Source organism: Oncorhynchus keta, chromosome 28 (genome assembly GCF_023373465.1).
Source record: "Oncorhynchus keta strain PuntledgeMale-10-30-2019 chromosome 28, Oket_V2, whole genome shotgun sequence".
In the NCBI taxonomy this organism is placed as follows: domain Eukaryota; kingdom Metazoa; phylum Chordata; class Actinopteri; order Salmoniformes; family Salmonidae; genus Oncorhynchus; species Oncorhynchus keta.
The window spans coordinates 35,766,530-35,779,290 of record NC_068448.1 but is presented as its reverse complement, the minus strand read 5'-3'; the positions used below and the strand labels follow the sequence as shown (position 1 = coordinate 35,779,290).

General features: G+C 42.8%; 2 protein-coding genes across 10 annotated transcripts in view; both read left to right on the top strand.

Annotated features, from left to right (window-relative positions):
• Positions 1-414: 414 nt before the first annotated feature.
• The window catches only part of LOC118361217 (potassium voltage-gated channel subfamily KQT member 2-like), a 46,432-nt gene continuing 34,085 nt past the window's right edge, over positions 415-12,761 (top strand). For 4 of the 9 annotated variants that reach the window (XR_004820963.2, XM_052482896.1, XM_035740967.2 and 1 more), the window contains exon 1: positions 415-1,085. Coding sequence is in view for 8 of the 9 variants with exons in the window: in XM_052482896.1 (XP_052338856.1) it covers positions 673-1,085 (413 nt within the window). In the remaining variant the exon portion in view is untranslated. The remainder of the gene's footprint in view (positions 1,086-12,761) is intronic. The other 5 variants (XM_052482893.1, XM_052482892.1, XM_035740964.2 and 2 more) reach the window with 4 other exon arrangements.
• LOC118361219 (probable E3 ubiquitin-protein ligase TRIML1) lies at positions 6,519-9,563 on the top strand. Its single transcript, XM_035740969.1, is given in 2 exon segments — positions 6,519-6,641; positions 6,643-9,563. Coding segments are annotated over 2 exon segments (1,668 nt in total). The 3' UTR covers positions 8,188-9,563.

Genomic DNA, 12,761 nt, shown 5'->3' with positions numbered 1-12,761 from the left:
ATTTATAAAGCCCTTTTTACGTCAGCCGAAGTTAAAGTGCTATACAGAAACCCAACCTAAAACCCCAAACAGCAAGCAATGCAGATGTAGAAGCACAGTGGCTAGGAAAAACTCTAGAAATGCAGGAACCTAAGAAGAAATCTCGAGAGGAATCAGGCTCTGAGGGGTGGCCAGTCCTGATTTTAAACGGCATGATCATTACACAGGTACACCTCGTGCTGGGGAAAATAAAAGACCACTCTAAAATGTGCAGTTTTGTCACGCAATGCAACAGATGTCTCAAGGTGCACCTGTGTAATGATCATGCTGTTTAATCAGCTTTTTGATATGCCACACCTGTCAAGTGGATGGATTATCTTGGCGGAGAAATGCTCACTAACAGGGATGTAAACAAATCTCTGCACAAAATTTGAGAGCAATAAGCTTTTTTTGTTTATGGAAAATTGAGGATGTTTTATTTCAGCTGATGAAACATGGGGCCAACACTTTACATGTTGCATTTATATTTGTGTTAAGTATATATATTTTTTATATAATTTAGCTTAGGCCTACGTGTATAGATTGTTAAATATTTAAAGCGCATTTCCCCCTACCCAAGCCTGTCAGATGGCCGGAAGGAGCTGAGAGAGAAGCCTATACAGTATAGGCTACACATTGCAGATTCGCAATCGCATGGACATTGCAATTGCTATTCCAGAGGGACACCGACTGCATTTACGAACACACACAACACTCACCAGTGATGCTACGAGATTGAAAACTCCCGGTTTGAGTCACCTCGACTTTAGAATGGTGCAGAAAAATGTTAACGGTGGGGTTTACCCGACTCAAGCCGGAGAGAAGAAGCACAAAGTCGGCTTTGTCGGATTGGACCCCGGGGCTCCCGAATCTAGCAGGGACGGGGCGCAGCTGATTGCGGGCTCGGAAAGCACAAAGCGGACCAGTATCCTATGCAGACGGAGGTCCAGTGCCATAAGAGGTGGGAGAACGCCGAAGAAAAACCCCAGCTATAGGAAACTACAGAATTTTCTATACAATGCACTTGAAAGACCGCGGGGATGGGCGTTTATTTACCACGCGTATGTGTAAGTATACCAAGCTACTCGGATATGGAACTCAGCCTAGAGGCTAGACAAGCAATCATGAATAATATTATGTGGCCCGGAATGTAGTGCCATAGGTTGGGGTAAGACATATCATGCGTAGCTATTTGGGGTGTGAAGTTGGACTTTTAGCCATTGTTCTTCAGTGATGCGTTTTCTGCAGATAAAAAGGGGTTGAGCAGGAGTAGACTAGTGTGTATCACCACTACCACAGCCCTTATCTGCATAGGGAAACAATATTTAGGCGAACCCACCCCCTGCATAACGTCCATGCAATCATTCGCATGCATAGCAGGCCTATTTGCCAACTTTGTGCCAAACCTTTAGTAACCCCCCCCCATTGGCGCTCCTATTTTCTTTCAGCACCTTTGCCTCATGGACAGCTCCCGTGCGGCGTCTATACTTTAACTAATTGACGTTGCAGTCATGCATGGCCTGTATAGTCCGGCGGGCCAACACATACACACACGCTTCTCGATACTAAGCGGCACTGTATCAGGAAATATGCATGACAACCGCATCAACCAAAAAAGTATATTGCCAAATGTATTAGACTAACGCGCAAGCAAGCAAGTCATTGTCTCTGAGTCATTCAAATGGATCAGTTTAGTAGTTATGAGGGCGTCAAGCACCCTGAGACTTCACTGCTGCTGAGGCTCTAGTTAAAATCGGATACATTGTATATGCCTAATGAGCGATTGTGATGGCATGAAGTTGCTCTGCACCTTAACTGCTTAATTTGTTTGTAGACCTATTTAATGAAGAGCCAGCTTTGTGTAGTAGGCATACGTGCTGAAATTGGAACAAAGCTAGGAAATCTGTGTACAAATCTCAGAAATATAATACCCCAAAATTTGCCTCGTTAAAATACACTTACAGTAGCCTAACTGAGTCTTGCCTGTTGGGGTTGTCGTCAACCATTAATAATGGGATACTGTAACAGCTACTCAAAAGCTCAGCCCTCATTTGACCCTGGTTAGCTTTTGGGGGTCATCATTGAAATTGGCTGCTAGTGGGTAGTAGACTCGTAGAGGATCATCTAACCTAGACAATGCCTTACTTCCATGTAGTAAGCTGTCATCTTATATGGTAAGGATGTAGCCTATAGGCATGTGATATGTTACCAATGCCGCCAATCAAATTCTCGTTAAGACAGGATCTATGTTGTTAGCACATTGTGCTTGTGTCAAAGGCAACCCACACACGCCACAATGGCAGGTTAAATAGGCTGTTGAATTCTAATTACATGACTGCTGTGGAAGCCCGAAAGCCCATAGTGAAAATGCAGTGGACCTCCTAGCAAGATGGTATCAAGGCACCTGTGAATGTATACACGGAATCCACCCTCTCAAAATGGGAGCTAGTAAAACAACTGCAGCTCTGCTTCTATCCCATTTGTGTGCTCGCCGTGATGCATCATTTATACCATCCACCTCATTTAATCCATTTAGTCTTGTTTTACGTTCAGGCCAGCTGATTTATACAACTGGCATGTGCTGACTTCAGTCAAATCTTGTCCTCCAGCAAGGGTTTTCCATCTTCTTCTTCCAGGAGCTGAAGGAAAACTTTGCTCATATTTGTGTCAGCTAGCCAGCTGCATGCTGGTCTTGATGTACAATCCAGAAATGTTAGGCTCGGTCTATGGTCTTATTTGGATTTTATGTGTGAAGGATCAATACCTGGAAGTGGTATTCTGTCTCTCACTCCCTCTTTCTCTCTTGTGCGCTCTCTCTGAGGACATCTTACCTCCTCTTCTATCCTGTCTGTGTTCCAACACCAGTCAAAGCGAAAACAAGAGGGCTTGTCCATTTTTAAACAACAACAAATTCCACACTGTGCCCCATTTCTCAACCAGGAGTGTCAGTGAAGGGATAGTCCATGGGCATTGCATGTCAAGACCTGTATATGTACAGTTGATGTCGAAAGTTTATACATGCACCTTAGCCAAATACATTTAAACTCAGTTTTTCACAATTCCTGACATTTAATCCTAGTAAAAATGACCTGTCTTAGGTCAGTTAGGATCACCACTTTATTTTAAGAATGTGAAATGTCAGAGTAATAGTAAAGAGTGATTTATGTCAGCTTTTATTTCTTTCATCACATTCCCAGTGGGTCAGAAGTTTACATACACTCAACTAGTATTTTGTAGCATTGCCTTTAAATTGTTTAACTTGGGTCAAATGTTTCAGGTAGCCTTCCACAAGCTTCCCACAATAAGTTGGGTCAATTTTGGCCCATTCCTCCTGACAGAGCTGGTGTAACTGAGTCAGGTTTGTAGGCCTCCTTGCTCACACATGCTTTTTCAGTTCTGCCCACAAATGTTCTATGGGATTGAGGTCAGGGCTTTGTGATGGCCACTCCAATACCTTGACTTTGTTGTCCTTAAGCCATTTTGCCACAACTTTGGAAGTATGCTTGGGGTCATTGTCCATTTGGAAGACCCATTTGAGACCAAGTTTTAACTTCCTGATGTCTTGAGATGTTGCTTCAATATATCCACATAATTTCCCTACCTCATGAAGCCATCTATTTTGTGAAGTGCACCATTCCCTCCTGCAGCAAAGCACCCCCACAACATGATGCTGCCACCCCCGTGCCTCACGGTTGATATGGTGTTCTTCGGCTTGCAAGCCTCCCCCTTCTTCCTCCAAACCTAATGATGGTCATTATGGCTAAACAGTTCTATTTTTGTTTAATCAGACCAGAGGACATTTCTCCAAAAAGTACTATCTTTGTCCCCATGTGCAGTTGCAGACCGTAGTCTGGCTTCTTTATGGCGGTTTTGGAGCTGTGGCTTCTTCCTTGCTGAGCGGCCTTTCAGGTTATGTCGATATAGGACTCGTTTTACTGTGGATATAGATACGTTTGTACCTGTTTCCTCCAGCATCATCACAAGGTCCTTTGCTGTTGTTCTGGGATTGATTTGCACTTTTCGCACCAAAGTACATTCATCTCTAGGAGACACAATGCATCTCCTTCCTGAGCGGTATGACGGCTGCGTGGTCCCATGGTGTTTATATTTGAACCAGACTTCTGGAGGTCTACTGATTTCTTTTGATTTTCCCATGATGTCAAGCAAAGAGGCACTGAGTTTGAAGGTAGGCCTTAAAATACATCCACAGGTACACCTCCAATTGTCTCAAATGATGTCAATTAGCCTATCAGAAGCTTCTAAAGCCATGACATCATATTCTGGAATTTTCCAAGCTGTTGAAAGGCACAGTCAATTTAGTGTGTGTAAACTTCTGACCCACTGGAATTGTGATACAGTGAAATAGTCTGTTTTATTGTTGGAAAAATTACTAAGTAGATGTCCTAACCGACTTGCCAAAACTATAGTTTGGTAACAAGACATGTGTGGAGTGGTTGAAACACTTAGGTTGGAGTCATTAAAACTCGTTTACATCATCTTACGACTTCAACAGTACCTTCCAAAATCTCCTGTGTGTTTCTATGGGCAGGTAACTTTTTCTAACACAGAACATGAGCATTAGCAGTAGCTTTTGAGCATCTCATTTGAGTCTGTTCAATCTAGCCTAGAAGCAGCTACAGTTACAGTTACAATGTCGGCACAATGATATTATGCTTATACAATACTCTTGAACACAAAAACCTTATCAGTTGGCATCTTTGAGGTAAAATTAATTATACACCTTATTTAAAGCAGTATTCCTTTAAGAGCAGAGGTTTGTCATCACTATGGCGAAGGGAGGGGCTTACAACGTCATTTTGCTGAAATGAAACTTAAGAGTATTTCCACGTAACTGTAACAAATCCCCAGTCACTGTTATCGTTTTTCTCTGATCCGAAGAGGAGAACGAACAGTCAACAACATACTGCACACTGAGGTGAGTAGAAAAATCAAGAGCTTTGCCTGGACAAGATTAGACACTAAACAAATGACAGCCCTAATTATTATCCTGTCTGCGTTTGACTCTCGTGATATGTATGATATGTTAAAGAATGGTTAAAATAGTATAGTTTGACGTTACTACATGGGTTGATATCAGTGGCGTTCGGTGCCGTTTAAGATGATGGAGGACGATTTTAAAAAAAGTTTAAATTATGAACATGGCCTTATTTCTATAACCACATATTGGATGACTGTTATTCATATTCCATTCACCCAGTTCAACATATCATTGATACTGTAGTTTTAGGCTCCTACATGATACTCAAATATTCCCTAAACCCAGCCTATGAATGAATGAAAATTTACCTGACAGCCAGTGACACATGGACAGCCATTCAATACATTGACACATTCAATACCAATTTGCACACTCTTGCTTGCATCTAGCTGATTTAGGGTGTAATTATTTGTCCTACAGTTGCAAACAAGAGTTTCTATTGGACAAATTCAGTTAAGTTCATCCCTGTTTCGTTCAGTTTGCTTCAGTTTTAGAAACGTTTTTCAACAGACTTGGCGGAATGAATAGAAAGAACCCTGATCACACGTAAACACAGTTCACTTTGATAGCACATACAGCCACATACAAAAAGCTCGCTGTATTCCTTCTCACATCTACGTGCTCTCCTCCTCACCTTTTCCCTTCGCGTGTGGACTTCAATGCACAGCACATCAGCTGTCTGTGACAAATGAAAATACCTTTCCAAGACACAACTTCATATCATAACCGCTAACCGCTACACACAGCCTACATTATTCTCACCATATTACCTCAAGTAACGTCATAGTCAACATAGCTAATGGAACTAACGCATTAGTAAACCCGTTACAATCATGCAGTACAGTGAGCAGTTTAGCAGTTACGCTGGCAGGCCTCAGTGGTAATAAATTATTAAAACCAAAAACTTACCTTGACTTGAAAGAGTTCCGGTGTTGGATAGTCATTGCCAGCTAGCTAAAATAGCTTCCCTCTGTTTGAGCCAGGTGTTTGAGTAGGCTAAACTATCTAGCTGCATTAGCTAGCTAAGTAAGTGAAAGTGGGAAAAATAGAATATTGCAATCTCTCTCTTTTGCTTCTCCTTCAATTTTTGAAGAAATTAATTTGTTCTAAACTGTTCAACGATTGTCTTTCTCGCACTTTGAGTCAACTACTCACTACATTTTATGCACTGCAGTGCTAGCTAGCTGTAGCTTATGCTTTCAGTACTAGACTCATTCTCTGATCCTTTGATTGGGTGGACAACATGTCAGTTCATGCTGGAGCAGCTCTGATAGGTTGGAGGACGTCCTCCAAAAGTCGTCATAATTTCTGTGTAAGTCTTTGGAAGCGGGTGAGAACCATGAGCCTCATAGGTTTTGTAATAAATCAATGTACCCAGAAGAGGATGGAGCTAGCTGAAATTCACTGAGGAGGATGGTCCTCCCCTTCTTCCTCTGAGGAGCCTCCACTGACTGATATTGACACGTGAAAATAATAACATGTTTTTTGGCCTCTTTCAGCTATGGCTTCCTCCAACAGTCTCCTGTCTGAAGAGCAGTTCCAGTGCTCTATCTGTCTAGATGTGTTCACTGACCCAGTCTCCATCCCGTGCGGACACAACTTCTGCATGGCCTGTATCGGGAGTGTACTGGAACGCTAACGGGCTATGCAAGTGTCCAGTGTGTCAAAAGACTTTTGAACAGAGACCAGATCTCAGTGTCAATACTTTTATTTCTGAAATGGCCGCTCACGTCCGGAAGCTAGCTCCAGCTGACAGCACACTCAAACAGCACCCCGCCAAGCCTGGAGAAGTGGCCTGTGATGTCTGCACTGGGAGGAAGTTCATGGCCTTGAAGTCGTGCCTGGTTTGTCTGGCTTCTTACTGTGGGACTCACCTAGAGCCGCATCAGAGAGTTGCTTCCTTCAAGAAACACAAGCTAATTGACCCTGTGGAGAACCTGGATGACAGGGTGTGTGAGAAGCACCAACGACCCCTGGAGTTGTTCTGTAGGAGCGACCAGTCCTGTGTGTGTCAGTTCTGCACTGAGACAGACCACAAGTTCCACAAGACTGTCCCCATAGAGGAAGAGAGTGGAGTGAGGAAGAGTCTACTGTGGGAAACCAAGGGAAAAGTGCAGAGGATGATCAAGGACAGACTGCAGAAGGTGAAGCAGATGGAACACTCAATAGCACTCAGGAAGAGGGGTGCAGAGAGAGAGATAGAAGATAGCGTGCATGTTTTCACTACTCTGGTGCGCGCTATTGAGAATAGCCAGGCTGAGTTCATTGAGGAGATTGAGGTGAAACAGAAAGCAGCAGAGAGGCGTGCTGATGGGCTCATCAAAGAGCTGGAGCAGGAAATCACTGAACTACAAAGGAGACTCACTGATCTGCAGAAGCTGTCAAACACAGAGGACCACCTCCACGTCCTCCAGAGCTCCCCATCGCTTTGCACCCTTCCACGCACCAAGAACTGGTCTGAGATCAGGGTTCACAGCGGTTTGTGGGTCGGGACCCTTAGGAGAGCTGTGTCTCAACTGGAGGAGACGCTTTATGAAGAGATTGAGAAGTTGTGTGAGACCGAGCTGGAGAGAATGCAGCAGTCAGCTGTGGATTTGACTCTGGACTCTGATACGGCAAATCCCAAACTTATTTTGTCTGAGGATGGGAAACAGGTGAAGCTAGGACACAGACAAAAGCTCTTCCTTGACAACCCAAAGAGGTTTGATCCTGTACCCTGTGTACTAGGAAATGAAGGCTTCGTCTCTGGGAGATTTTACTTTGAGGTGCAGGTGGAGGGGAAGACTAGCTGGGCTTTGGGAGTGGCCAGAGAGTCCATCAACAGGAAGGGGAATGTACGGCCCAGTCCTGTGAATGGATACTGGACTGTGGGGCTGATGAATGGGGATGAGTACATGGCTCACGCTGGGCCCAGTGTCCCTCTCTCTCTGTCAGAGGAACCTCAGAAGGTGGGGGTGTTTGTGGATTATGAGGAGGGGGAGGTCTCCTTTTATGATGTGGAGGCCGGGTCTCATATCTACTCTTTCACCGTCTGCACCTTCACTGAGAGACTCTACCCATACCTCTTTACAGGCATAAATAAGGATGATAAAAACTCTGCCCCATTGATCATTTGTCCGATCATGTCCGTCAATCAGTATGAGATTTCATCTCTCGATGATGCACCTTAGATTTCAGCAATTGATTCAGCCAAGTGATTGTTGATACTTCTATACAGCTCTTCGAAAATGGTCACAGCATTGGAATGACACAGTGAGAAAGTTAGGTGTCTAATCAGGCGTGCAACTGACAATGTTTTTTTTTAGCTTTTCATTTAGATTGAATGGACAAAGTCCCCCTCATACAAAAACATATATTTTACCTCCACAATCGTGTAGGAATTCATTATTATTTTGCCTATTTTTCTCTGTGGCATATATAAGTAACTGCCAAAATAAAGGAAACGTCAACATAGTGTCTTAATAGGACGTTGGGCCACCACGAGCCAGAACAGCTTCAACGCACCTCGGCGTTGATTCTACAAGTGTCTGGAACTCAACTGGAGGGATGTGACACCATTCCATCATTTTGGGTTTTGTTGATGGTGGTGGAAAATGCTGTCTTAGGTGTCGCTCCGGAAACTCCCGTAAGTGTTAAATTGGGTTGAGATCTGGTGACTGAGATGGCCATGTCATATGATTTACATTGTTTTCATGCTCATCAAACCATTCAGTGACCACTTGTGCCCTGTGGAGGGGGGGCATAGGCATGGCAGCCAAAATAATGGCCTGCCCAGCATTTTAAATAATTTCCCTAAGCATGATGCGGATGTTAATTTGCTTAACTTGAGACTCAGAAATGACACTGCCACGAGCATCACCGCAGATATTCAGATGAGAGAGATGCAAGACTTTGCTCTCACACAGTCACACACAGTATCTGTGCATGGGTTCACTTCACACTGTTCACAACGTAATAGCCACGGGACTAAAACAGCAGAGAAGTTGAGCCTCACACTTCAACGCTCTTAGTTGTTGCAGAAATGTACTCACTATGCCGTTTACTTTGTGCATCTACATCATATCGCTGAGACTACCTTTAATTAGCTCAGGAACCACACCTGTGTAGAAGCACCTGCTTTCAATATGTTTCATATCCCTTATTTACTCAGGTATTTTGGCAGTTACCTTGATATTAATTTCCTTGAAATGCGTAACAATGATATGTGTATAATCAATGGGCTACTGGAGAGGGAGTACTGCTCTGTATATTTTGGGGGGTACATTTTGGGGTGAGGTGAAAGGTTTTGTTGGGCGTTTTTCTTAAAATAGAAAAAAATAAATGTCACAGTGCTTTATGACAGTTTATACAGGTGCATCAGTTGGACTCTTTTAAATCTTCCAACGTGTACAAAGTCTTTGGTTGGAGAAGCTCTGCAACCTGCAGAGTATTGATGTTTGAAATGATGTTAACCGTAATCACACAGTCCTTTAATGTTGGAATTTAGCAAAAAAAGGTTTGAACGACAAATCAATGTCCTGTTATCAAATAAACATTCAGCACGTATTCTTATTTCGTGTTTATTCCAAGGGAGAAGGACTGCCCCCTCTCATTGAAGCCACAAAGTTCAAGGCCGACCACAGTACTGCAGGCAGTTTGCAGAAAACAGTATCCCCATTGTAGTGAATGGGAAGAAGGCAATATTCATGGTCAATCTTTGTGTACAAAAATAAAAAGATAAATACATTTGAAAACAGTCTTGGTACCAATAATTGCTTCTATTACACCAAATGTATGTCCTTGAACCAATTATTTTAAGTTATTCTTTTTAATTCGCAGAATAAGTTTTTAGATGTTTTTAGATGCTAATGGCAGAATGCAGTACCCTGTTCGGCCTCCAATTTGAGATACTCAGTGAGAGGGGGCAACACTGAGTTTGCCTGCAATGTCACTTCCTGGAGTAGCTCATGGAGTAGCTCACCTTAACCAACTTCTTTGGCTTCAAATGTGCAGAATCACATAAGTGGGAAACCAAGATTTCTGATGGCAGGCCTGGTCATAGCTAGATTTGTTTGATTCGCATCGGTAGACAATTTTAGCGTTTTAGCAAGACTAACCCTTTTCCTAACCTTAACCTAATTCTACTAACCTACGGCGTTCATTTTCCTAGCCTGCTGCAGAAATTATCCTAACTTGCTATGAAAAGTCACTTCTGCTAGTTAAAACTGGCAGACCTGCCTGGAGTGCAGTGTGAGTATCCACTAATAGTTCTTCAAATCCGCTATTGAGTCTTCACATAGGAATGAATGGTGTCACGTAATCAATGGCTTTGTCCATTCAGATATAAAGTCATTGGTTTATTCTCTTGTCCAGCCCAATTCGTATTAAATTAATTCTGAATAATATTTAGTATCATTTTCATCATAAAATGGTCCTCCAACAATAAATCCATGGACTGTTTAGAGGAAAGGACTTCATTTTCATTAAGGAACACTGAGGACAAGATTTGGTATGTTAGCAACACTATAGTATCTGTACTGTGTGTCAGATGGGCTCCATCAGAACCTTCATCACATGTCTCCACAAGAATCAATAGTAGCAGAAGTGCAGCACTGCTGTGTTTCCCCTGTCATTGTATACCTCAGTTTGGCTTCTATTGGTTGCATTTGGCAGTTTTAGTCTGTTGCTTTGGGGCCCTTTCTTCCCCATCTGGTGAGTCATCTGGGGGAATCTGCTTCAACTGCACTCTTAAAGTCCTCATAGACCCAGCCAGGCAGATAGACATGTCTGGACATCTTGCTGAGCGGGGCAGATCAATGTTTCTTTATCTGCAACTGAGTGAAAGTGCAGCTCTTTCGGGTTCCAAGAAACCATTTCCATATTGTTTATCAATTCCTGTCTCGCGTGAAAACATCTAGACATCCGTCAACAAGCAGAGAGATGCCACGGTGCCTTTATGTATAGGCACAATCAGGAATTTAATTAATGTGATTTCCTCTCTAATGTATCTTTTGTAGTAATGCCAGTCTTGCAATAGCGGAGATGTTACGGAAATTGAGCTCTATTGACTTGTGTGTGTGTGGCTCTATCGCAAGTTGACCAGATCCATTGTCTCTTCTCGTCCACAGTACAGCACAAACAGTAGTAATGTATCTATTGCACATATGCTGTGAGTGTAATCGCACACTCTCTATTCCACTATTAGGCATTATTAATTAGGTATTGTCACTTTTGTAGTGACTATCTAGGGAAGTTGATTGTGCTCTTGTTGGCGGCTGTTTGTTTGAATGAAAAATGTTACTGTGTCGAATTGGTTGGCTGCTTTGGGAAGTGTTCTATTCCACCCCTCTTATTAGGCATTGACCAGTTACAGCTGTGCTTGTCAAGGAGTGCTAATGCGCTTGGCAGCATCTGGTGTGTGTGCTATAATGAGCTACTGTTGAAATTTAAAAGGAGACGTGAAAAGTTTCATAAAATAATCTTCATTCAAGCTCCGCTGTCTATACAGTCAGGCTTTGCTAAGGTATGATGCTCATCATGTGTTTACTCTAGTGCTTTTCTCAGACCCAAACACGCTTACGTAGTGACTGTGTGTGGCCTAGACTCTCCTGACTACCACTGTATGCAGTGTGCGCGGTTGTAAGACCAAACGATTTATACTGCAGGTCGGGAGTGTCGTTTACTGTCTCTTGCGGCATAGCTGTGTGATTTATCTAGCTAGCCAGACTGCTTCATTTTCTGAAAGCTGCTGTTAAATCCCCCCCTCTGCTTTCGTAAGGACATCTCCATTAGCCCCGGATTGGATTAGCTCCAAAATGGTTCACCTAAAGAAGCTTCCCAAAGACCAGTCTCTGTCCATCTATTTCCAAGCACACACCCAATTCCTGCCTCTTCCTATCCCTCCCCAAATCACATTCACCATTCTGTTTCAAACAGCCCCAGTGAAAGCTACTATACTGGGTTATGTGGGGGATGGCCTAGAAAAAGTGGTTTCTGTAGAACTGCAGGAAGGTGGACTACAGTCTGCAGACTTGGAGCATTTCTCACTCTCGGGGGTGGTACTGACCGAGCGACAGAAGCAATAAATACTGTCTCACAACAGAGCTTTGGCATAGCAAGCTGATGGCATCGTTAGAGGATCTGGCCGCACACCAACACTGTGTTAACTTAAGACTGACCTGAAGTTTATAAATAGTGTGTGCAACTGCCAACAGAGGATGGAATTAGTATAACTGAGAAGCGCCTTAAATAAAAATCTGATTTTATTCGTCACGTACACAGTTTTACAGAAGTCATAAAAGGTGAAGTGCTTGTGCTAGTTCCCACAACATTGCAATTTGATAATCAAATGTAATAAGAGTTATCAAAAATAACCAGTAGTAGAAGAAGTAGTATGCTTAGTAGTAGTAGTAGTAGTAGTAGTAAGATATGTACACAATAGGATATACAGTAGGGGAGAGTGGGGTAAGATGAGCCATCCTTGTCTCTCGGAAACCATACACAAAATGAATCATTTGACCAAATATTTAGGAAGAGGTCACCATTTCATGGACTCTGAAGGAGGAAACCACATGGGAAAAGTGGTAAGCAATTTAGGTGAGAAAAACAACAGATTTTCAAGTCAACTTAATGTGTTAAACGGTTTCATGATGCTTGTATCTACATTTTTGATCATTTTAAGAGTGTTCTATACATCAATTGGGATCTCTATAAGCTTCAATATGAGGTCCTAAACCAAGTATGAAAGAGCATCCTTGTATCTGTC